General features: G+C 39.6%; 1 protein-coding gene across 1 annotated transcript in view; it reads left to right on the top strand.

Moving 5' to 3' along the window:
* The window catches only part of ASTN1 (astrotactin 1), a 466,613-nt gene that overhangs the window by 225,666 nt on the left and 215,450 nt on the right, over positions 1 to 25,497 (top strand). Inside the window, exons 3-7 of the mRNA XM_044674890.1 lie at positions 10,968 to 11,361; positions 15,652 to 15,798; positions 16,916 to 17,023; positions 19,491 to 19,640; positions 21,021 to 21,188. Of these exons, the coding sequence (XP_044530825.1) occupies positions 10,968 to 11,361; positions 15,652 to 15,798; positions 16,916 to 17,023; positions 19,491 to 19,640; positions 21,021 to 21,188 (967 nt within the window). The remainder of the gene's footprint in view (positions 1 to 10,967; positions 11,362 to 15,651; positions 15,799 to 16,915; positions 17,024 to 19,490; positions 19,641 to 21,020; positions 21,189 to 25,497) is intronic.

The following is a 25,497-nucleotide window of genomic DNA, read 5'->3' as shown; positions in this document are numbered from 1 at the left end:
CCGACTTCTTTATGCTTAGAATTTCTGATTTTATGAAAAGTGTATTGGGATTGGTAGGAATGTCTCCTAGCCTGTAGAACAGTAGTCTCTAAAGTGGGGATCCCCGAAGGGACTCTGACTTTGCAGAAAGTGAGAAGAGAGGGGAATTCTACCTTCTCTTTGATAGTGAATCATGGAGCTTTTCTCCAGCTCAAAAACATCTAACCTTATCCCTCAACACTCACATCCCTGTCCCTCTCTTCACTGGGTAAGCTTCCATTTCCCTCCCTTCTGAGTAAGGACATTCTCCCCTTTGGATAGCTCTAACTTAACTACCATCTGGACACCCTGCAGTGTCAGTTGTCTAGATAGCATTAAGAATGAAATATCAGTTCCTTTTTCAGGTAGATGTGGCCTCTCCCGTGTCCATATGGAATCATATCTATTCAGCAGGACAGGATGTGGTGATTTGTTTGGTCTTGCAACCAAAGCTGAAATGTTTATGATCCATGTGGGTGTTTTTTTTTTTTTATTTTTAACCCTTACCTTCTGTCTCAGAATCAATACGATATTAGTTCCAAGGCAGAAGAGTGGAAAGGGCTAGGCAATGGGGTTTAAGTGACTTGCCCAGGGTCATACAATTAGGAAGTGTCTGAGGCCAGATTTGAACCCAGGACCTCCCATTCCTAGGCTTGATACTTAATCCACTGAGCTATCCAGGTGTGCCTGGGTGTTTTTTTGTTTTTGTTTTGTTTTTATATACTTTCTGATAACTAGGAAGCCACCTCAATACAGTTAACAAAACTGGGTCAACCAAGGTATAATTTCAGCCTTACTCAACCCTGGGCTAATCAAGTCTTAACTTCATCACAGTTTAGGGGATAAAGATAGTCTAACCCATTTATGGGAAAGGGAGGAGGAAACCCTGCTAGATATACATTCAATCATATACCACTCCATGGCAACAAAAGGAACTGATGGAAGACCTTCCACCATTTAAATGTTTTGGGGGATTTTACTGTGCAATTCACCTGGCATAGGCAGTAATAAGTGGTAGGAGAAGAAACAGTTATAGCCTCTTCCAAAAGAGCCACAATAAAGAAAAAAAATAACATGGGAGAGAACTAAAGCCAGTGATTTTAGACTTTTCCTCTCTCCTTCATAGGAATTGAGTCTTAGATATCAATAATCCAGTCCACGTGATTGGTGATGTCAATTTTCTGCAGTTCATAATGGATCCCTTAATACAAGATGATGATGATAAGCACTTGAAACATCAGGGTCACTGCCTAGGTGATAACATCTTTGGCACAGTCAATAATTCTTCATTATACATTAGGTTTATCTGTAGTAAAGCTCTTCAATCTAATACTGAGGCTTTCCCAATATCCACTCAGTACATTCCCTGGCTCATGCAACAAAGCTTTCTTGAAAGCTACATCAAAAGGATACCAAATCAGGGTAGCTGGGTGGCTTAGAGTGGAGTGGGTAGAGTACCAGAACCAGAGATAGGAAATTTGGGGTTCAAATATGGCCTCAGGCACTTCCTAGCTGTGTGACACTGGACAAGTCTCTTTCTACCAACTAACTAATTCTTAACCACTCTTCTGCCTTGGAACCAATATTTTGTATTGATTCTATGATGGAAGGTAGGGGTTTTTTTAAAAAAGAGAATAACCAATCTTTTTTCTCCTTAGGAGTCTCTGAAAAGTGTTTTCCCTTCTTTCAAAGGTGCTAAATGAAGACTTTCCTTCTTCATCATCCAAAGATTTTGAATTCTCACCAAGTCAACTAGGGAAGGAAAAGGAAAGGGAATAAACATTTATATAGTGCTTTTTACTATTCCCAAAGTGGGTGCTACCGCCCCCTGGTGGGTGCTGCAGGCAGTGATGGCCACAGGTGCATTTATCTTTCCTATTAATTGCTATTAAAATTTTAAAAGAATTAATTTCCAGGGGGCTAAGTACTATTTTTTCTGGAAAGGGGGCGGTAGGCCAAAAAAGTTTGGGAAGCACTGGCTGCTAAACATTTGACAGATGCGTTCTCAGTTGATTCTCACAACATCCTGTGAGATAGGTGCAATTATTATCCCCATTTTACAATAAAGGGAACTGAGGCAACAGAGGTTAAGTGACTTTCCCAAGGCCACATAACTAGCAAATGTGTGAGAATAGTTTTGAACTTGTCTCCCTGACTCCAGGCTCAGAACTCTATCTACTGCACAACTTAGTTACCCCTATCTTAATGATTACCTTTCTTCCAAAGAAATAAACATTCGTCCTAATTATATGGTCTCAGTTTCATCTCCTTCATTCTGTTAGAAAGCAAAGTGGTTGTTGTTCAGTTATGTAGGATTCTTCTTGACTCTAGAAAAAAGGTCCCTCATAATTAACACTATCACTTGATCTCTCAAATGAAGCTTGCAATCTTCTTATTTCTGTAGGGCTTACCGAGCCCTATGTGAGAGCAAAGATTTTATGACTTAATGAAGGACTAGTGAGACCAGCCAGAAATATGTATAAAAGTAGTCCATTCTCACCAGGTAAGTCTTCTTGGAGATTAGATCTAAGACATTTCTAGACCAGATATCCCATCCCCTTTTTAGGGAGGCGTTGATTACTTGGCTTCTAAGAGGTTAGACTTATGACCTGGATGTTCAGGTATATGATGATGCACCTGCTGATTTTCCAGGACATGCTTCTTGCCCTGAGATGAGTTGAGTGCTATTTTGTCAGTTGGGACAGGGAAGGGTGCCTTGACTGGCATAAGGAGATCTGTTGGGTAGGAGTATCTGGTCCTTACTTATGGGGATGGGTCTATACCCAGCATAAGATAGTATCCCCACCTCAATGTCCAAATAGTCAATATAGCTACTCTTCAACATTTGCTGTTCTTTCAATTGCTCCAAACTGGTTATATAGCTTATGATATTTCATAGATGGTGTCCCTAAAGGGTTTTGACATTCTCTTCAACTATGTGTAATCAGACATTGGCAAAATTCCTCCACTGGTCCTGAGCCAAAGAAAAAAGAGCATTTGATTCTCCCTATTTCTGCTTTCTCCAGGCTATTTGGTTCCCCTCATTGTCACCATCCTGGAATTAGTGCAGATAAAGATCTTGACCTCATCCCTCAAGGTTATCTCTGATGCTAGCCACACATCCTGGCACTTACCTCATTACCACTAAAGATTTCCAGGAAGGTACTTCAAGGGAGATGAAGCTTGAGCCATGCCCTGCTCCCAGATTTCCTTTTAGAGAAAAACTAGCCTAACCCATGTTGGGGGAGAATATCTGGTAGATATATGTCCTCTTATATAGTGCTTGTAAACATCTAAGACAAAATTTAAGACCAAGTCTTTCTGATTTTGAAGTTACTATATTGTATATTATACCAAGCTATGCATATTACCTTGCCCTGGAATGGGGAGGTAGGATGGTATAAAATGATTTTTATTTGGATTTAGATACATTGGATTTAGATACAGAGTACTTGGGCAACAAGATGGCTCTGTGAATAGAATGCTGGATCTGCAGTTCAGAAGACTTGAGTTTAGATCTGGCCTTAGACACTTATTACCTGGGTGAACCTGGGCAAGCCATTTAATCCCATTTGCCTCAATTTCCACTTCTATAAAATGAGCTGGAGAAGGAAATGACAATCTATTCCAGCATCTCTGCCAAGAAAATCTCAAATTGTGTCAAAAAGAATCAGACATGATTAAAAAACAACTCAACAACAGCAACAATACTTGAGTATGAATTCTGGCTTTGGTCTTTATTAGCAACATGACCCGGGACAAGTCATTTTACCTGTCTCTGTCTCTTGTCTCATCAGTAAGTAAGTGTTGGGCTAGATATTCTTGAAAGTCCTTTACAAATCTGGAATAAGCATCTAGGACATTGGATAGGGAGTTAGGAAGATATTAATTTGATGTTGCCTCAGGCATTTTCTAGGTATATATTGTGGGTAGTTCACAATCCACAGCAAACAATAGAACCATAGCACCACCTAATTGCCACAGTGCCCTTGGGTGGTTGTAAACTATGTCAGCAAGGATTGGTGCAGGGCAAGTGCCTGCATGACTCTTGGTATCTTGGGTTGAATGGGCTTTTCGGGAAGTTTATTTTACAAATATGCTCAGGTTATAAAATTTTAATTAAAAAAAAATAGACCTATTCTTGGAAACAGTCCATCAAGGTAGTTTGGCCAACATTTGGTTCCACTAGTGAGGGCATACGAAATAACAAGAACTCTATCGGGAAAGAACTACAACCCTAGCAAGCCAGTGAAGGACAAGACTGGCAAGACAATAACAAGCGATGCAGGGCAGAGAGCCTGATGGGCAGAGCTTTTCGAAGAAATCCTGAACCGACCGCCTCCACCAACTGTTCCGGACATACCACCAGCCACCGAACTGCTTCAGGTGAACACGGGCCCACCTACCAAAGTTGAGATCATCAAAGCCATCAAGACCATGAAAAATGGTAAGGCTGCAGGTCCAGACGGCATCCCCCCTGAGGCACTCAAGGCAGACCCAGAAATGTCAGCGGAGATGCTACAACCCCTCCTGCAGAAGATCTGGGAACAGGAACAAGTCCCGACAGACTGGAAACTAGGCTACCTTGTGAAGCTACCCAAGAAAGGTGACCTTTCCCAATGCAACAACTGGCGAGGAATCATGCTTCTATCTGCTCCCAGGAAAATCCTGACCAGAGTCATCTTAGAGAGACTGAAGGAGGCCTTGGACAAGAAGCTGAGAATAGAACAAGCAGGGTTTCGTCAGCACAGATTGTGCACCGACCACATCGTCACCCTAAGAATCATCATCGAACAGTCCATCAAGTGGCAGTCTCCCCTCTACATGACTTTCGTGGATTTCGAGAAGGCATTTGACAGCGTGGACAGGAGCATCATCTGGAGATTGATGCAGCACTACGGGATTCCCCGAAGCTCATCAACATCATCCAGCAGCTATATGAAGACTTTACCTGCCAGATCATCCATAATGGGAAACTGACGGCTCCCTTCACAGTGAAGATCGGAGTGAAGCAAGGCTGCATGCTTTCGCCCCTTATCTTCTTGATGGTCATAGATTGGATCATGAGAAGAATTACCAAGGACAACAATACGGGCATCCAATGGACTCATACCAAGCAGCTCGAGGACCTTGACTTCGCAGATGACATCTGCCTCCTTTCTCACAAGCAGCAGGATGCGCAAGCCAAACTTGCACGACTCTCTGAAGAGGCAGAGAAGACAGGTCTGAAGATCAACAAGAAGAAGACCAGGTGATCACAGTCAACAGCAGACAGGATCTGCCAATCCAACTATAGGGAGAAAACATCAAGGAGACGGACTACTTCACCTATTTGGGCAGCATAGTCAGTAAGGACCGTGGGGCAGATGAGGACATCAGAAACCGAATCAACAAAGCCAGACAGGCACTTAACACCCTGCGGTCTGTCTGGATCTCCAAAGCATTGTCCCTCCTCACTAAGCTCCGAATCTTCAACACCAACGTAAAGGCCGTCCTCCTGTATGGATCAGAAAGCTGAAGAGTGACGAGCGCTAACACCAATAAACTCCAGGTCTTTGTTAATAGATGCCTACGTCACATCTTGAACATCAGATGGCCTGAAAAGATCTCCAATGCTAGTCTCTGGGAAAGAACATTCCAGTATCCCATTAGTCAGGACATAAAGAAACTTAAGTGGAGATGGATAGGACATACGCTACGAAAACCGGAAGACAACATAGCCAGACAAGCATTGAGCTGGAACCCTTCAGGGAGGAGGAAAGTCGGAAGACCAAAACAGACCTGGCGAAGATCTGCCGAAAATGAAACAAAAACGGTCGGAATGATATGGGCCCAGCTCGGGGAAGTTGCCCAGAACAGAGTCCGCTGGCGTGAGATGGTCGCGGCCCTATGCTCCTAGGGAGTCAACAGGAATAATAATAAATAATAATAATAAGTGAGGGCATGTTGTTCTTACAGCAGGGAGCTTGTTCATTGCCTCTCCAAGTCACATGAGCACAGGATTAGTAAAGCCTGGCAGGTCCCAGGAATCAGTGTGGAGTGGTTTTGAGGAAGCCCAAAGGGTGATGCCAGTCAACTCACTATAATTTTTCAATGCAGCATAGAACCCGACAGCAAATGGAGCTTCAAAAACTTAGAAACCATATCCCTGATTCAGTGCAAGGTAGTCTTGTTGCATATGGCTGTGCTGGGACTCTCACCTAAACTCTTCAGTTCATTTTGGAGCAACTTGTTACTAGAAAGCAGAAGCCATTTGGAGAGAATTCAGGGGATGATGACAAAGCTGACTAGCAGCAGAGACAGCTGATTTATGGAAGCAAGATTAGGAGAGAGAAAAACATTGGCGAGCTAGACAATGAGTATCCAAATAGCTCATAAATTCTGAGATTTGGAAAGTATAAGACCCTAGTCCAGTCAAGTCACAGGTATTTATTAAGGACCTACTATGTTCCAGGCATTGGACTAAGCTCTGGAGAAACACAGGAAAAACAAAACAAGGCAAATCTCAGTCCCTGTTCTCAAGGAGTTCATAGTCTAATTTAATTCCTTACTGGATTCCCATATGGAAACTAGAGGTCAGAACCATATAAATTGAATAAGGGAAAATTTAAGATGAGCCTGGTGAAATCTGGCCCCATTAAAGCAGTTCTTCGCCTTGGCTGAGATTTATTCATGCTATGGATCAAACCTAGGATGTTCAGTGATATAGAATAAGCCTGTTTCTCCTTCTAATAGGAAGAACCTACGGTGTGGGTAATTCACCTTATCCCCTGACAGCAGGTTTCATACTTTGATGTGTATCTGACTGGTGTTTAATAAAAGAAAGCCCATTATGTATGAAGATGGTCCTTGGCATCTACTGTCAGTGATATATGCTTTTTAAAAGAGAGCGTATGTGTGTGTGTGTGTGTGTGTGTGTGTGTGTGCAATGTACTATAAAAGTATGATTTCTACATTACCAGATTTCTTACTCTAAGATCCAGTGAACTTGATTTTTTATTTTTCTTTAACATTTTGATAGCTTTATTTTAATATTGTCAGTTGTCTTATTGATCTTAAATATTTCATTTGTATTTAAAAACAATATTCTGAGAAGATTCCAATAGGCTTCACCAGACTACCCAAAGGAGTCCATGACCCAAAAAAGGTTAAGAACTTCTGTTCTATGATGAGTCATTAACAATCTCTTGTGGATTGGTGAGATGATTGACTGGGTTTAGAGTTATTGTCCTTGAAAGAGGTTTTCTGTCTCATTCCCTTCTGAGAGAGGTTAACTTGCTAGTATATGGATTGAACCTTTAGTCTTGCCTACATTTATGCTCTGCTTTGGCCAACTGAGTAAAAGCTCCTGGAAGGTAGGATGGTTGGAAAGAGAAGTCATCAGTTTCTCCCATTTCTAAACTAGTGGTATGGTGGACTTGGATGTGGAAGTCTGGGGTCTAGTCCTGTCTCTGACTCATTAGCTTGATGACTATGAACAAGGTTCTTGAGTTCTTGTTCTTCCAGAACCTTAGACCCGTTGTTAGTAAAATGAAGTTTTCAATAAGGTCATCCCTTATGTATTTTATTAAATTCCTACTATTAAGTATTTATCAAGTTCCTACTATGTGCCAGGCACTATACTAAGAGAGCTTTATGAATATTATCTTATTTGATGATCACACCACCTTGGGAGATACATGCTATTATTACGCCCACTTTAGAGTTAAGGAGATTGAAGTAGACAGTGGTTAAGTGACTTGCCCAGGGTCTCATTGCTAGTAAGTGTCTGAAGCTGGGTTTGAACTCAGTTATTACTGATTTTAGGTCCTGCACTCCTCAATTGTGTTACTTCACTGGCTCCATTGTAGTATATCTGCCAGGGGGGGTAGGATTTGCCATTTAATCACTTTTGTGTCATTGGGCAAATCATTTGACTTCTCTGGGCTTCTATCTCATTTTCTGTAAAATGAGAATGTTGGATTATATGACCTCTTTATCTTTGATCCTGTGACTCTATTAAATGCCAAACATTTACAACATACTATGCTAGTTCCTAGGGATAGAAAGTAAGTAAAATCCCTTGAGGACAAGAATCGATTCTTTTTTTGTCTTTGAATTGTCACTGCCTAACTATGCCTAACATTTCAGTCATTCTTCAATTGTGTCCAACTCTTTGTGACCCCATTTGGACTTCTCTTTTTTTTTTGGCAAGGATGGCACAGCCAGTAAGTGTCTAAGGCCAGATTTGAACTCAAAAGATGAATCTTCCTGATTCCAAGCCTGACACTCTATTTACTATACCATCTAGCTGCCCACCTGATATATAATGGGTACATAATAAATCCTTGTTAATTGATTGACAGAGATAAAAATAATGAAAAATGACATAATGCCTGCTCTCAAGTTGCTTATAATTTAAGAGGGCATTTACAGAAATAAATATGATGATATAATCCATTCCCAATAGATGGGAATTTGTAGTATTTCTATGCCTTTTTGTCAAGATGGATGGACCATCTCTTACACTCGCTTTTTTTAGTGTCTGGAACCTCTAACAGTCAAGCCGTTTTTCCTTCTGTGTAACCTTAAAGACCTCCTAGTACAATTGTAGACTGAGAACTTAGTGGGACTTAAATGAAATTTAGCAAGAAAGCTATTCCTTGAAGAGGTTTCTAAGAGTCAAAGCTCAGTAGTAGAAAACCCACTGCTCAAGGCCCTTTGAGAATTCCTCAAAGTCTACTTGAATGGGAATAACAATGAGACAGAATTTAAGGGGATGGGGCCAGGTCCTCATTCTGTATCCATGACTAACAAATCATTGAATGTGACTTGTCACTTTGGGTCTGATCCAGTTGCTTCCTGTCTTTGTGCCTTTGTCCCCTTTTTCTAAAACAAGGATAAAACTAAACTTTGTCCTCTTTTGCTGCACAATGATATTGGAAGGGAAGATAAAATAGGGAGGTTTGGAGGGAGAGGAGCTTTGTAAATCCAAGGCATAATTATTATGAGACAGGAGAGAGCCCCCCTTTAATGCATTTGAGGGAATAATCTCCTGGCTCTCAGTGGGTACACTCACTGAGAATTAATAGGGTTTTTCATCTACAGTCTATATGATGTGGTGGCATTGATTGAAGTCCAAGGTCAACATCTGAACCTTGTAGCCCACCCCAGCCTAATGAAGCAAGCTGGGACTGATATTGACCAAAGTAAAAGAAGTGAATACAGATTGCAGAAGGTAAGATTTATGCCTACCTAACACTCCCCTGTAATAGGCTTACAAGGCCATTACTTCAAGCCTTGCTGTGGATGGATGTCAGAGGTGACATTTAGCTTTACCATGATGCCACATCCCTACACTGACAGGCTTCAGTGGTGTTGATTTAGTAATGGCCCCCAAGGAAAAGGAGGGCCAGAAGGAAAGGGCTCTCTCCTCCCCCAAAAATAGGGGAATAAAAGGTTGATGTTATAGCTTCCATTGTGTGATTCAGAGAAGGGTACCCTGGAAAGCCACGATTTGCCAAAGGAAAAAGTTGAACCGTCCAATGTCTCCCCATTTTGGAATTTCCATATTCGCCAATTATAGATTGAAATATTGAATGGATTCCAAATACCCTGTAGCCCTAGCTCTAATTTTACAGTTGGGTAAATAGACTTGCCTAGGATATCACAGGCAATAAGCATTTCCAGTAGGATTGGAAGCTAGATCTTTTATTTTCAGAACCATGTTTTTGTTTTTTGTTTTTTTTTTAACAGCACCATAGTGTGCCTAGCTGGGCACACTGATTCTATCAGTTGTCTTCTTTGTCCGAGGTCCATGTCTAGATGGAATTGCTTTCCGATGATGATGATGATGTAGATGAGGGATAGAGATTGAGATTGGTAGGAGAGATCATGGATAGTATAAGACAAAGAAAAGGTAGGTGCCATAGTGACTAGGGAATTGGATGTGGAATCAAGAAAACCTTAATTTGAATCCAACCAAAATGACCTTGGGCAAGTCACTTAAATTGTCTGAGCCTAGGTTTCTTTATCTGTAAAATGAGGGATTTTGACTCAATGACTTCTCTCCAGCTCTAAATCTATGATTCCATAATATCTATTACTTTTCCAAAGGGTCTAAAATCATCCTACCACTTTTGAAATAGATATGCCTTTAAAGGATTAGGGCTCTTGGTAGACTATCATACTTCTCCAATTAATTGAAGCGATTCCTCAACCATCCCACTGAATAGAGCACTGGACAAGAAGAAGAAGGGAAGAGAACAAACATTTGCTAAGCATCTACTGTGTGCCAGGTGCTGTGCTAAGTTCTTTTAAAATATCTCACTCAATCTTCACAACTAGTCTTGGAGGTAGGTATTATAATTATCCCCATTTTGCAGTTGGGGAAACTGAGGCAGACAGAGGTTAAGTGACTTTCCCAGGGTCATATAATTCAGTAAGTGTCTGAGGCCAGATTTGAACTCAGTTGGAGATTTGATCTGGAGTCTTTCTGAACCTATCACTAAACCACCCAGTTGCCTAAGAGTTAAGAAAAAACCTGGATTCCAATTCTGCTTCAGCCTATCCATACAACGCTCACAAAACTATCAAACCTCCTTGAACCTCTGTTTCCTCATTTAGAAAACAAAGGAGTTGGACTTGATATCAAAGGTCTTTTTTTAGGTCTAGAATATAGGACCTAAGGACCCAAGATACTTCATTGTAGAATGATCCACAAGCCACCCACCTTCCTTTTCTTCCATTCCAAGCACTGATTATAGCGGTTTGTTCCTTGCTGTTGAGCTATGCATGCAGCAGGCACTCGCTATATGCTTATTAAAAAAGTGAATGAGTGAATGTTGAGTTTTGGTAGATGAAGCATTAAAGAGTTTGAATTAATTCTCTTTGGGATGGCCAGACAGTGAGCCTTTTTTTTTTTTTTTTGGCCTTGCATCTCCTAGCTGTCTCTTTCCTTCTTTCCCTAGGGTGGCATGATTGCTCTGCTACTCTCCATCCTGTGTCTAGTCATGATCCTCTATACCCGTCGGCGCTGGTGTAAGCGGAGACGTGTGCCCCAACCCCAGAAGAGTGCTAGCGCGGAGGCAGCTAATGAGATCCACTACATCCCTTCGGTTCTGATTGGTGGGCATGGTCGGGAAAGCCTGAGGAATGCACGGGTGCAGGGCCACAATTCAAGTGGCACCCTGAGCATTCGAGAGACCCCCATCCTGGATGGCTACGAGTATGACATCACAGACCTGAGGCATCATCTGCAACGGGAGTGCATGAATGGTGGTGAAGACTTTGCCAGTCAGGTGACTCGGACTCTGGACTCCCTCCAGGGTTGCAATGAGAAGTCTGGGATGGACCTCACACCAGGTGAGAAGGAGCAAATGGTTCTTGGTCTCTCTGGGGCTCCCTGAGGCTCTCTAGATTTGGCCTGCTGGAGCTGGGGGAGGGTTTAAGTTTCTCCAGTCCAGGCAGTGATTTTCATAAATGTTTGGTTATCTCAATCGTCTATGGGGAAGCAGAATAAATCACTTGTAATAATGTTGAGAATTGATCCTGGATCAAAAATATGGACAAAAAATCCCGGAGTGAATCCTTCTTTCTTTTCAACCCAAGCTGAAATTTGAAACTCAACAGCATTAAACACAAGAGTGCCTTCATACCCTTCCAGTTGGGTCATACATCCATCTTAAGAAACAAAGAGCAGAAAAATTCATTATGTATATGTGTTGGTATAAAATATGAGCATATAGAATGAATGCAACTTCATTATCCTTTATAAATGAAGATGACCCTTTAAGGTCCAACTTCGGTATCCCTTACTCCACAATATCTTTCTTGATGTCCCTAGATAAAGATGATGCTTCCCTCCCCAAATTGCTCAGATATTCCTGTTGGGTTTCTACTTTGCACTTTTCTCATTCTACTTTGTATTAGAAGCATCTGTGATATGTCTCATCTCCCTTTTAGATTACCACGCTCTCATGGGCAAAGATTGTATCATTTTTGTTCTTTGTATCCCTGGCATCAAGCACAATGTGTTACACAGAGCATATACTTAATAAATATTTGTTGAACTTCTCATAGGACAATTATTTTTTCTTTTTCCCATCTTGCATTCTCCTTTGTATCATGTTTATTTGTATGCATGTCAAATTTTCCCCATTAGATTATAAGCCCCTTGTGGGCAGGGACTATTTCATTTTTCATCTTTGCATCCCTAACATCTTGCTTATTTCCAATAAATATTTATTGAATTGAATTGGTTTGTTGAATTTGAATTTGAATAACACTTCCTGTTACGTTATTATCCACCTTCATCCCAGGAAAAATTTCCTTACCAATTCCTCTGAAAAATGGATGTAGTTGCCTCACAAAGAAGTGAGTTCTGCATCTCTGGAAATCTTCTTGCAGAAGCCAGATGACTTCTTTTTGAATACAGGATAGGAGGGATTTCTGTTTCGATTCAGGTCTGACTTGATCACCTCTGAGGTCTCTTCCAACTCTGAGCTTCTGTTTTATACAGATTATATTAGCTTCTCTCATCTCATTAATATACCATCTTGTCCTGTTATTCATGACCCAAGAGGCATTGTTTTTCCATAGGGAAAATAATGATGAGTTAAAGGTATAAGTGTGACAAATGCCAACATTTCTCACCTGTGGAACTACTGGATAGCTGAATCTTAGAAATGAATTGTTTGGGATATGGTAAGGCTTGAAGGACTGAGATGGAGCCCCTGGAAGGAGATTTTCCTTCTCCTTTCCCTTCCCCCACTTTATTTTGTTTTAGCCATAGTTCTTATGCACCTCCAAAAACAATAAATTCCCTACAGGTCAGTTCCTAGGACAATAAGCCCAGGGGAATGTCTAGATTTTCTGTTAGGGAAACTGCTGAGAGCTTTCCATTTTACATGCAGTCTGTTGTATTTTCTTATTGTTTTATATGTATAAGTCTTCTTTCCCCAGTGAGATTTTAATCTTAAAAAGCTCAATGAAGGGAGAGGGAATGTCTCATAGATCTTCTGTATTCAAGAGTGCCTACCCCAGTGCTAAACACTGAGTAGCTGTTTAATATTAACAATGATCATAACTCACATAGCACCTTAAGGATTAAAAGGCACTTGGTACAAGAGATGTTTTATGCCCATATTACCTATGAGAAAACTAAGGTTTAGGGAAGCTGAATGACTTGTTTCAGGTCAAAACAGTTAGTTAAGTGAGATGAATTCAAACCCAGATCTTCCAGGATTCTACATTCAATGCTCTATTCATTATATCCCTATGAATTAAAAGGAATTTTTAATCTTCCAGTTTTATAAGATTTTGGAGATCATCTAGACCAATTTCAAGATGTGGAAACTTAGGTCTGGGGATGTTGGGTGATTCTTCCAAGATTGCAAAAGTAGTAAAAAGCTGAGCCATGATTCATAGCCAGGTCTGGGTTTGAATGGCATACCTTTCCTACGTCCTTTCTGCTATACCAGACTATCCAGTCACACATTTTCATCTTGATTTTCCCATCTTAAGAATTTCACTCTCCATTCTTTATAATTTCCCCTAGTGGCAGATTTGAAACCTATTCTAACAGAATGGAAGCTTTCAGAAGATCAACCCAACTAGATGGCCATCAAACACAAATGCAAACGTAATCTCTACATTTTACCTGTTTACATTTATCACCAAGGAGATGACTCCAAAATATACTCTGTCTCCCAAGGTCCAGGTTGTCTATGGTACATTCCAAACTGAATATCTCAAACTTGCAAAAAGTAACTCATTACTTTTTTTGTTAAGCCCACCTTCTTTCTGAATGTCTCTATTTCAAGAGGGCACCTCCAGTATTCTAGTCTTTTATGTTTGCAACCTCTGTATAGTCTTCAACTCTTCATTCTTCTTTATCCCACTTATTCAATCAATTGCCAGATCTTGTCATTTCTAGTTCTAAAATGCCTCACATTCATCCTCTTCCCTTTACTCTTCCTATTTCAAGCCCTCATTACCTATTTCCTTTACTTGCTTTCATGGATATTGGAACAAATTGTCCTCATCTGTGTATTCCACGAGGAAAAGTCTTCAGATACTTGGGTGTAGACATCCCCTTAACTCATTGAGAGGTTTGAGGACTATTGCTTACCCTCAGCCTGTTTTAACCTTTCTGATGGGAAGGTTTCACTGGGATGTGGCTGCTGTGCTTGCTGCAACTTCTTGGAGCCACAGGCAAGAGTTGCGTGGAAGGTGGTCACTTAAGTCCTAAAGAGTCCTCAGCAAGCCCTCATACCAGCTGTGCTAGTCTTTCCTAAACCCCATATGGTGGGATGGGCAGATGAGAACAACTTATCCTAATGACCACAGAAGTGGCTAAAACAGGCACTGTGAGCTTATCAGATATCGAAGATGCCAAGGTCATGCACTGCATCCTGAGCCATTGCCAGTTATCCTGACCTTTTCCTTGTCACCGGACTTTGATGACTCTGGAAGAAAGAGGGAGAGATGACTGTGCCTCACTAAAATTCAATCCACAGGCAAATTATCACTCCATGATGTCAGTGGTCCTCTTAAAAAATGAAGGACAGCAACAATTTATTTCCTAGACTTTTACACATTATACTCCTCATTAGTCTCCTTGGCTTAGGTCTCTTCCCTCTTCAACCCATCTTCTGTTAGCTGCCAATGTAGTTTTCCCAAAGCTCAGGTCTGACCATGTCACTAACCCTCTCCATCGAATGAAGCTGTTGTCTTCCTCTTACTTCTAAGATCAAATATGAGTTCCTGTGTTTTGGATTTAGTCATTCATAATCTGTCTCCAACCAACCTTTCCTGTCCCATTATATATGACTCTCTTTCTTCATTCTCTGATCTACTCAAACTGGCTTTCTTACTGTTCCAAATGCATGACATTCCATTTCTGGTCTTAATTCTGTTCTTTTCACCAGCTATCCTCTAGCTTTGGAAAATACTTTCTTCCCATATCCATTCCTCACTTCGAAATCCTTTTTTTTTCTTCTTCAAAACCAAGCTAAAGTGTCACCTTCTACATGAAGCCTTTCTAGCACAATTCCTTCCACATTGGGACTGAATGGAGGGGGGGGCTGGGAGAGCACTGAATAAATACTTGTTTCCTTTCTGTCCAAGGACCATAATAGGAGTAGCCAGGTTTGGAGATGATCATAATATCAATGATTTAGATATGAAGGGTACTTTAAAGGTCATTGAGTTCAACCCCATTTTACAGATGAAGAAACTGAGACCAAGAGAAGAAACATTACTTGCCTAGAGTCACACAATTATTAAGAATCTGAAGCTGGACTCAAACTCAGGCCTTCTCACTCTAAGTTCAATGCTTTTTCCTTTAATCTAATGCTACCTGGTGATTCTCATCACCAGAACACTGGTCACAAAGGTTGAGCTTTTTTTGGCCATATCAACTCATGAGATTCCTACTCAAATGCAGGGTTGCTATCTGCATCTGTGGAGGGTGTCCCAACCCTCATGAAACTACAGGCCCTTGAAGCATCAAAGTAAGCATCTGCTCTCTAAGTGTTTTTTACTTAAACAGTACTTAAACCGTATTACTCTGTATGAGTGAATTTCTTTGCTCTTTTGCTACTCTTTTGGTCTTTCCTATGAAAGACGATGCCTTTGATTCTCCTTGCTCAGGAAGTGACAATGCCAAGCTGTCTCTGATGAACAAATATAAAGACAACATCATTGCCACCAGCCCTGTGGATGCTAACCACCAACAGGCAACCCTACTGTCCCACACGTCCAGCAACCAGAGGAAACGGATCAATAACAAAGCTCGAGGTATGTGTGGGAGCATCAGGAGATGAGGCTCTGCTTTTGTAGCTCTGTTAGCGGCTTAGAAGATTGGTGAGCTTCAAGGCAATACCAGAAAGAAAAGAGACTATCTTCTCATCTACCCACTAAAACTGAATTTTCTTGTATCAGCATAGAGAATAATTCACAGTTACATATGCTTTAAGATCTGCCAAATGTTTTCTCACAATTAGCCTGTGAGGCAGGTAATGAGCTATGTAGGCATTACTCTCTCCAGTTTATAGATGGGGAAACTGAGGATGCTAGAGATTGTATTTTACCTAAGGGCATACAGCTAAAAACATTAAAGTCAGAATTTGAATCCAGGATATCTAGACTTCTTCTACTTTACCATTTAATAGGATAATTCTTCCCGCCCCCCTGCTTTGATCTATCTTTGTTTAAAGACCTTTACTGAATGCTTAGGCTGAAAGATGGATAGGGTGACCTATGGTGGTCCTTGCTTTATGTTAGAGAGATGGCTAGGGGGACCCTATGGCTTTCCCTGCTTTATTATAGAGAGATTGATAGGGGTACCCTACGGTGGTCTTAGCTTTATTTTAGGCATCCCTGTCTCCATAACTATTTCTATTATTCTACTGAAATGACGAAAGCCATGCTGCAGAAAGAATTCCAGATTTGGAGCTGGTGGACGTGGATTCAAATTCTGACTCAATAATTCTCTCCCTGGCTGAGCTCAGGAAGTCACTTCATATCCCTGGACCTTAGTTTCCTACTTTGTAAAAATGAGGGGAGTAGAACACATCAGGTACCTAATAACCAACTCTCAAGGGAGAAAGAAACAAAGTGTGTGATGTACACTTACACACATGGAATACTTATATAAATGTGGAATGTATATGAGTAGAAAATCAAATACGCACCCATTTTTTCCCTTTTTCTGAAGAGCTGGGTACTAAACATTTACCAGTACAGTCCTGCCATAAGTCACCCTTGACTGAACACATAGTTGTTCTGAATGAGTTGGGAAAGGAAAGTCAGACAAAGCTTGATGGAATTTGGGACTTGAGGATGGTGGGGTGGGGAGGTTGTTCTTGAGTTGCTGCTGCTGCTGCTTAGCTTGATAATTTCCTTTTCATTGCAGCTGGATCTGCCTTCCTGAACCCTGAAGGAGATTCAGGCACAGAAGCAGATAATGACCCACAGCTGACTTTTTACACAGATCCCTCCCGCAGCAGGAGGCGGAGCAGAGGTATGAGAGGTCTCACTGAGGTGACAAGGGAGTGGGCAATACAAAGGAGGATAGACTGTGCTCTCTGAAGAGCAATGCTAGAGAATATATTTTATAGATGAGTGTCTTGTGTCTTTCCCAATCTGTGAATTCCATGCAAGCGTGCAGCTCTAGACTAGGTATGTGCTAGCTAATAATACCTGAGGAGTTGACAACCTCTTTGTTATAGTTGTAACTGGGGTGGTATACTTAGGGACTTAACCCAGGGCACTGAAATTTAGAGGGAATAGAATTTATGACAGCATGTTATCATCTGGCCCTTTGCTTCCCATAACAATAGTTCTGGTAATAGAAACTTTGGGTACCTCAGATTTTGTCTTTCCATCATTAGTTTGTCCTGAGGCATCCTTATTCTTGTAGAGTGGTGACATAGTCTCTTTTTTTTTTTCAAATTGTAATTTTGAATATTTTCTCCTAGTTACATGTTCTTTCTCTCTCCCCCAAGTCCCCCTAACTCCCCTTAGAAGATGCACAATTCCACTGGATTTCACATGTATCATTGATCAAGACCTAATTCCATATTATTGATAGTTGGACTAGAGTTATCATTTACATCCCCAATAATATCCCATCAGCTCATGTTTTTGAGCAGTTGCTTTTCTTCTGTGTTTCTCCTCCCACCATTCTTCCTCTGAATGTGGCTGGTTTTCTTTATCATAAATCCCTTAGCATTGCTCTGGATCCTTGCATTGGACATAGTCTCCTTCTAATTTAAATAATATTGTGTTTTCTCCCATTTCAAAACTGCTAATTACAGCTTTATTTGTCACTCAGGTGTCTTATCACTTAGGTATCTTCTGCTTCAGCATTTTTCTCAGAAAGAAACTTGGGTAACGTGATAAGATACAGAATAGCTTCAATCCATATTATCCTAGGTGTCTGGAAGGCAAAGTCATGTGGCAAAGTTATGTTCTGTAGGGAAGGTTCTTGAACAAACATAATAAAGTTTTCTTCTTCAGGGGGAGAAGATAAGTAAACCTAGAAATGAAGTAGAAGATCATTTCTCCTAGAAAATGGTGCATAAAAAAATCTCAATTTAATGGAAACTATTTCTTGATCAGATGAGTCTGTGTCCTTCCTTCTGAGAGTGGCTGGATTGTTTTATGATCAAACAAGGGCAAAAAAGGAAAGGGAAAAAAGGGAACAAAAAAGAGGAAAAGGAAAGGGAAAAAAAGAGCAGATGCTCTGTGTTATACATATACAAATAGCTAGTTAACATGTATTGCTTTTAAAGTTTGCAAATGGATGATGATATATGTAGCATATGTAATTTATTTTAATAGTGTGTATTAAATAGCCTTATTTGTAGAATAATATACAAATAAAATACAAATAAATAAAACATAATATATTCATATATACAAATATATAAACACACTATGTGTATATGTGTGTATATAGATAGAGATTTTAAAAAAATCTGTCTATATCTATCTGTCTATATCACATGTAAACTTCAGCCCATCATTGGGAATCAAATGCTCTTAATTATGTAGATGTCCCTGAAATGCTATATAAGAAAGTTTATATTGAGAAATTATAAAGAAATTACCTCCTTTTAGATATTAACTTCTCTTTGTAAGTACATATGTTTGTTAGTATTAATAATTCTATGAGAGATTATAGATAAAGGAGAAAATACCAGGATATTAGGAACCATTAAAATGGAATTTTAAAAAAATCTGATATTAAATATACAAATTTCATATCTAAGTAAAGGATATCTCTGCTTACTAAAAATATTTACTCGAGCTTTAGATCAGCCCTTTTCACCTTTATATTTTAGGATTCCTAGTAATATCTCCTCTTTGTCATTTTTGATCTTGGGCAACTGGACCTATAAACTTTGTATATTGCCTTTCTCTATTTTTAGCATTTTCAACATCTACCAGGGTTGAGCTATTTCTATCCCTTAGGTCAGTTGGGCAGAATTTGCCACTTAGCTTAAATTTTGGAGTAAAAGAGCTTGGCACTAAAAGCTGGTTAGATGGAAAGAATTCCATCTTCCTGGGTCTTTTTGTGACTCACCTCTGCAAAAGACATAATGTTGTACTTCTCCCAGCCCCTCTCCAAGATCAGGACCAGGGCCTGAGGTTATACACATTAATTCCAAGCACTCTACATTCCTGCTTCCTTCCTAATGCTTCTTGAGAATGAATAAGTCATACAAAGTGAAAGAGATAGAAATGCCTTCCAGAATGAATGGCCCCTGATACAATGGGCTAAGTTTTCTGGCTGTTGTTGTGACTATCTGGCTCCATAGTCATTTCTGAAAAAGTTGCCACAAATAAAAATTTTTATTTCTATTTTGAGGTTTCCATGACTTTCATTGTGGGTTGGGGAAGGAAAAAAGAGGGGACAGTCATAGTTCAGGCTCAGGTCCTCAAGCTCCTTACCATTTGTTGCCTTTCTCTTGTCTGGCTTGCAGTGGGTTCTCCAAGAAGTCCTGTGAATAAGACCACCCTGACCCTCATCAGCGTCACCAGCTGTGTGATTGGCCTCGTCTGCTCATCCCATATGAGCTGCCCACTCATTGTCAAAATCACCCTGCATGTCCCTGAACACCTGATCGCAGATGGTGAGCCTATCTTCCCATGCATGAGGCCAACTCTGTTCCCCACAACCTAATTTTCTATTCACAGTAAAGGGGAGAGTCAGAAATTGTAAAATATTATAGTTGCTTCCTTTCATTCAGTATTAATAGCTTTAAAATTCAATGTGGAATAAGGAATTGAGTCCTGCACTTGTAGTCAGGAAGATCTGAATTCATATAGTACTTCTCACACTTAATAGCTATTTGATCATGAGCAAATCACTAAACTTTTCTGAGCCTTGGGCAACTGGTTAAGAGTATAAGTTAAAGATGGGATGCAACTAACATTAATGGATAAACTTATTACATCCTACTATTGTAATGACCTTGGGCAAGTCACTTAACCACTTATCCTCAGTACCCACTTATGTAAAATAACTTTATTGGGCTAGCTGGTCTCTAAGATTCCTTCTTGTTTGAAATTTATGATCTAAGTACATTAAAACAATGGTTTTCTCAATGGTATGCTCTTATTGGAATGAAGTTAATATAGCCCAAAAGGGGACCAACTTGCAGTGAGAGAGATGTCTATGTAGGAGAGTATCTTAATTTTTAATGCCAAAATATCTCTTTGATATGATAACATTTCCTTTCTTTGAAATTAGGATCCTCGTTGAGAGGGTGGATAGTTCAGGTTGTCGATGAGCAATCACAATATCCATGGCCAGTAATGATTATTAGCATGTATTTTTTTCTTCTGGTGACTATCGGGTTCCATAGACATTTCTGAAAAAGTTGCCACAAATGAAAATTAGTATTTCTATTTTGAGGTTTCCATGACTTCACTATTAAGTCAACCTCTTCATAAGATCACCAACTTACAATTGGAATGGATGGAAGAAGCCTTTGAGTACAAACTTCTCATTTTACATAATAAGAAACCAAAATCCATTGGTCACATACCTGGCAGAGATGGAATTCAAACCCATATCTTTTTGCTGACTCAAAGTCCAACCTTCTTTCCATTGCATTATGGTGTCTTCTTAAAGAGACTAACTTGATTCTTCAGAATCTTCTCCAAGGGATCATAGGCAAATGCATCTTTCTTATCTCATTCTCAACCCAGTTTCTAACCATTGCTTATCTCTAGCATAATTACTCAAAACCTTCATTTAATTCTCCTTTCACGGGAAGTAGAACGGATTACGGGCTATTGGTTATTATATAGTAAAATGCTAATATTTCCTACCCAGTTGTACACACATTAAAGCTTTAACCTGGCTTGGGTCGTCACTTGATTTGAAATTTGGGAGTGGGGTTGACATCATGATTTGAGGTTGATCTTCAGGTAGTTCTAGGTCGAAGTTATTATATATTCAGGGGTTTTTATTTTCAATATTTATTTTCTTTCTCTTCTCCTTATAGGGAGCCGCTTTATCTTACTGGAGGGCAGCCAACTGGATGCCAGTGATTGGCTGAATCCTGCCCAGGTGGTGCTCTTCTCCCAGCAGAACTCCAGTGGGCCGTGGGCCATGGATCTTTGTGCCCGGCGGCTCCTGGATCCCTGTGAACATCAATGCGACCCAGAAACTGGTAGGCAGGAGCACCGGGCAGCGGGTAACTGTCAGAGATGTCATGCCTCTTGTAACCATTCATGTGTAGCTTGGGCCATCACGCCTAACTTTCCTATACTTCCCCGGGGACCACTGAGTATATAAGTTGTCATCAGGGCCCTGGGACACTGGCCAAGTTGGCTTAACATTCAGTATCATTTCCTGGCCACAGACATGGTAGAAATGATGCTTCTAGCCTTTAGTACTGGTGTTCACAGGACCAACAACATTTGGCATCCACTTTTCCCAGGCTATCATAAAGCCAGTCAGCAATTCGAAAAGATACCTAATTCAACTTTGTTTAAGGATTCCTAAATGCAACATTACTCCTTTTAGTCTTGATAAGATAAGATTTCTAGAATTCACAGGGCCAAGTGGCATGGGGTGGCCCAACCACAGAGATTGTGTGGTGTGTTATGTCTAGGGTTGAGGGTAAAGTTAGATATCAGAACTGTGTGCCCATCATCCCAGAAATACCAGATCGTAGATTTAGAGCTGGAAGGGGGCTTAAAGGTCATTTAGTCCAATTCTTTCACTTTATAGAGGTGGTGCTAAGGTCTAGAATGGTTAGGGGACCTGTCAATGATCACAAAGAGAGTAATGTAATAGGTTTGAGATTTGAACCATGGTCCTTTGACTCCAACCTTAATATTATGTCCAATACACTGAGCTGCCTCTCTCTCTGTCTCTCTCTTTTCTTTCTCCATTCACATAAGTGGATTTTAATGGGAAGGGAACTTCAGGACTGGAAAAGAATAAATATTATTTCAATTCTCACAGAAGGAAGAGAATAAGTCCGACAGCTGCAAGCATCTTTGGGGAAACAACTTGATTCTAGGTCTAATAGGCTAGTAAACTTAGACTATAAGAGCAGAGAAGTTGAGTTGAGGTAGCTAGGTGTCAAGTGCAATTGCCTTAACTTTCTTTATATTACTACTTGTATGACATTGAACAAGTCACTTAACCTCTAGGCTTCAGTGTTCTCATATTCAAAACAAAGTTAATGAGCTAGAGGGCTTCTAGAGTCCCTCCTGAATCTATATTGATGATCCTAATACTTGTCTCCATGTACTTTGCAATCCAGTAACCCTGGCTTTCTGGCTATTTTTTAAATGTCATATCCCTCTGCTCAATTACATCCATTTTCTCCAGATGTCCCTCAATCCTCAAACTCTCTCCCTTTTACACCTCCACTTAATAGCTTCTTTGGCTTTCTTCAAGTCTCAGCCAAGACCCATCTTCTTTGAGAAAACTGTCTAAGTCTTTCTTAACCTTTGTGTCTTCCTTCTGAGACTCCCTTAGTTTTTCCTAAATATAGGTCATTTATACATAGTTTATATGTAAATATATGAAATACTGAGCTTGTTAAGAATGGGGATATGTCCACTGACTATCTGACTAGGACATTGAAATAATGACTTACTAAATAGTATGCTTTTACTGAAATAAAATGAATAGATCTTGAAAGCAGCCTTTTGACTCGTGGGAGACAAAATCTGTCAATAAATATTTATTAACAAGCATTTATTAAGCACCTATTATGTACCAAACACTATGATAAGCACTAAGGATATAAATACTAAAAAGATAGACAATTTCTGCTCTCAAGGAGCTTACAGTCTAACGGGGGAAGACACCCAAAAGGAAGCTGAAGAGGTGATATGGAGGAGTGGACAAGGTAACTGGGCCATGGAGACATGATGGAGACGTCCAAAGAAATCTAGATGAATGTAGCCAGTTGAAAAATGAGAAGAAGGCTATATTGGTTCTCCTCTTTAGATGGAGGTAGTGGGACTCATGTTTTACTGTTCAATCAGAAGTCAGAACATTCTCTGATTTGTTCATGTTTTCTTTACTTGAAACTTTCTTTTGACTTTGATTCCTTCAAAATTTCTAGAACATATTTTTTAAATTTATATTTATTTGTTTATAACATTACAATTCCAAAATAACTCCCTCCCTTTCTCCTCACCCCACTTAGAGAAGGTATCATTTGACAAAGATATATGTATGTAGAAAACTAGATCTTCTTGATTTCTGTTTATCAGTTCTTCTTCTGGAGGTGAACTTATGCAAGTCCTTCTTCAAAACAGTATTTCTATTTCTGTATATATTGTTCTCTTGGATCTACTTATTTTACTCTTTATAATTTCATGTAAGTTTTTCCATGTTTTTCCAAAATTAACCTGTTCATAATTTCTCATGGCACAGTAGTATTCCATCACCATCATATGCCATAGCTTGTTTAACCATTCCCTAACTGATTTTTAATTTTTTTAAATTTATTTTTAAAAATTCATCTTCTTTCTTAAAATCAATACTTTGTATTGGTTCTAAGGCAGAAGAGTGTAAGAGCTAGGCAATAGGGCTTAAGTGACTTACCCAGGGTCACACAACTATGAATGAAGCCACATTTGAACCCAGGACCTCCCTAGACCTGGCTCTCAATCCACTAAGCCACCTAGCTGGTGTCCCACCCCCACCTCAATTGTTTTTTATATTAGATGGTTGATGAAAATCTAGACAAGGAAGCAGTTATCATCACTTGCTCATTTGCCTTCATTAACATGCCAGATAATCCCATTTCCCTTTTTGATGATTATATGATGATGATGATGATGATGCTTAGCATTTATACAATACTTTAAGGATTGCAAAGCACTGGACAAATATATCATTTTATCCTCATATTGGCCTATTAGGTGATATTTTATCCTCATTTTACAGATGAGGAAAATGAGACTAAGAGTTTAAATGAATTGCCTTTGGTCAGACATTTAGTAGATGAGATCAGGTTCAAATCCCTCCTATAGTTCTGGTTGAGTGCTCTATTCATTGCACCATATGCCTGTCTTTTGGAGGAGGTTATTTGATTGACAAATCAGCATTTATTTATTTAAATTTTGTCAACACTCTGGGTAAAATTTTTCTCTACTATTCTTGCAAACAAGATGGAGAAATTTAAGGTAGCTGATGGTAAAATTGGGTAGACTTGGAACTTTTTGCATGGCCAGGCATATAGCAATTTGATATCCACTTAAAGGAGGTGATATTCTACAGAAATCAAACTGTTTTTGGTCCTATGCTCTCATAACATTACTTATGACTTACACAAAAACATAAATTACATACTTACATTTGTAGGTAACAAAAAGTCTGGGAAACATAGCTGATACAATTATTGAGTCCAGTATAGGAAAGGATCTTGACAGTGTGGATCAGTGATTCCCAAAGTGGGCAATACCGCCCCCTGGTGGGTGCTGCAGCGATTCAGTGAAGCGGTGATAGCCACAGGTGCATTTATTTTTCCTATTTATTGCTATTAAAATTAAAAAAAAATTAATTTCCAGGGGGCTGAGTAATATTTTTTTCTGGAAAGGGGGTGGTAGGCCAAAAAAGTTTGGGAACCACTGGTGTAGATCATGGAACAGACTCTAAAGTGAAGAAAATGAATAAGAATAAATATAAACTAAACTTTGGATAAAAAAATCAATTTCATAAGCACATAGTAAGGAAGGCATGGTGAGAAAATTCATCTAAAAAGGGTCTAGTAGTCTTGGTGGACTGTAAACTCAGTGTGAGTTAAAAGTCAGTAATGTTGGGGCAGCTATGGGGCTCAATGGATAAAAACCCAGAACTGGAAGCAGGAGGTCCTAGGTTCAAATCTGACTTCAGACACTTCCTAGCTGTGTAAACCTGGGTAAGTCACTTAATCTCCATTGCCTAGCCCTTATAGCTCTTCTGTCTTGGAACTGATATTCAGGTTCAATTACAAGACATAAAATGGCCTTTCCTCAAACTAATAATATTTATTTAAAACTATCAGCAAATATTATCTACAGTGGGGATGTTAGAAGCCTTCCCAATAATAACAGTAGTGAAACAAAGATATCCATTATCTTCAATATTTTTAATATAGTACTAGAAATGCTAGTTTTAGCAATTAGAGAAGAAAAAGAAATTGAAGGAATTAAAATAGACAGTGAGGAAACTAAACTATCACTCGTTGTGAATGATGTGATGGTATTCTTAGAGAATCCTAGGAAATCAACTAAAAAGCTAGTGGAAATAAAAAATAATTTTAGAAAAGTTGCAGGATACAAAGTAAACCCACATAAATCATCAGCATTTTTATATATTTCCAACAAAAATCAGCAGCAAGAGTTAGAAAGAGAAACTCCATTTAATATCACTCTAGATAATATAAAATATTTGGGATATAAAATATAAAATATCTGTCAGGACAATATCAATACAATTTCAAAAGACTTTTGACACAAATAAAACTA

The sequence above is a fragment of the Gracilinanus agilis genome, chromosome 4 (assembly GCF_016433145.1).
Source record: "Gracilinanus agilis isolate LMUSP501 chromosome 4, AgileGrace, whole genome shotgun sequence".
NCBI lineage: Eukaryota > Metazoa > Chordata > Mammalia > Didelphimorphia > Didelphidae > Gracilinanus > Gracilinanus agilis.
The sequence above is the reverse complement of the archived record's forward strand: the minus strand, read 5'-3'. Positions and strand labels throughout refer to the sequence as shown.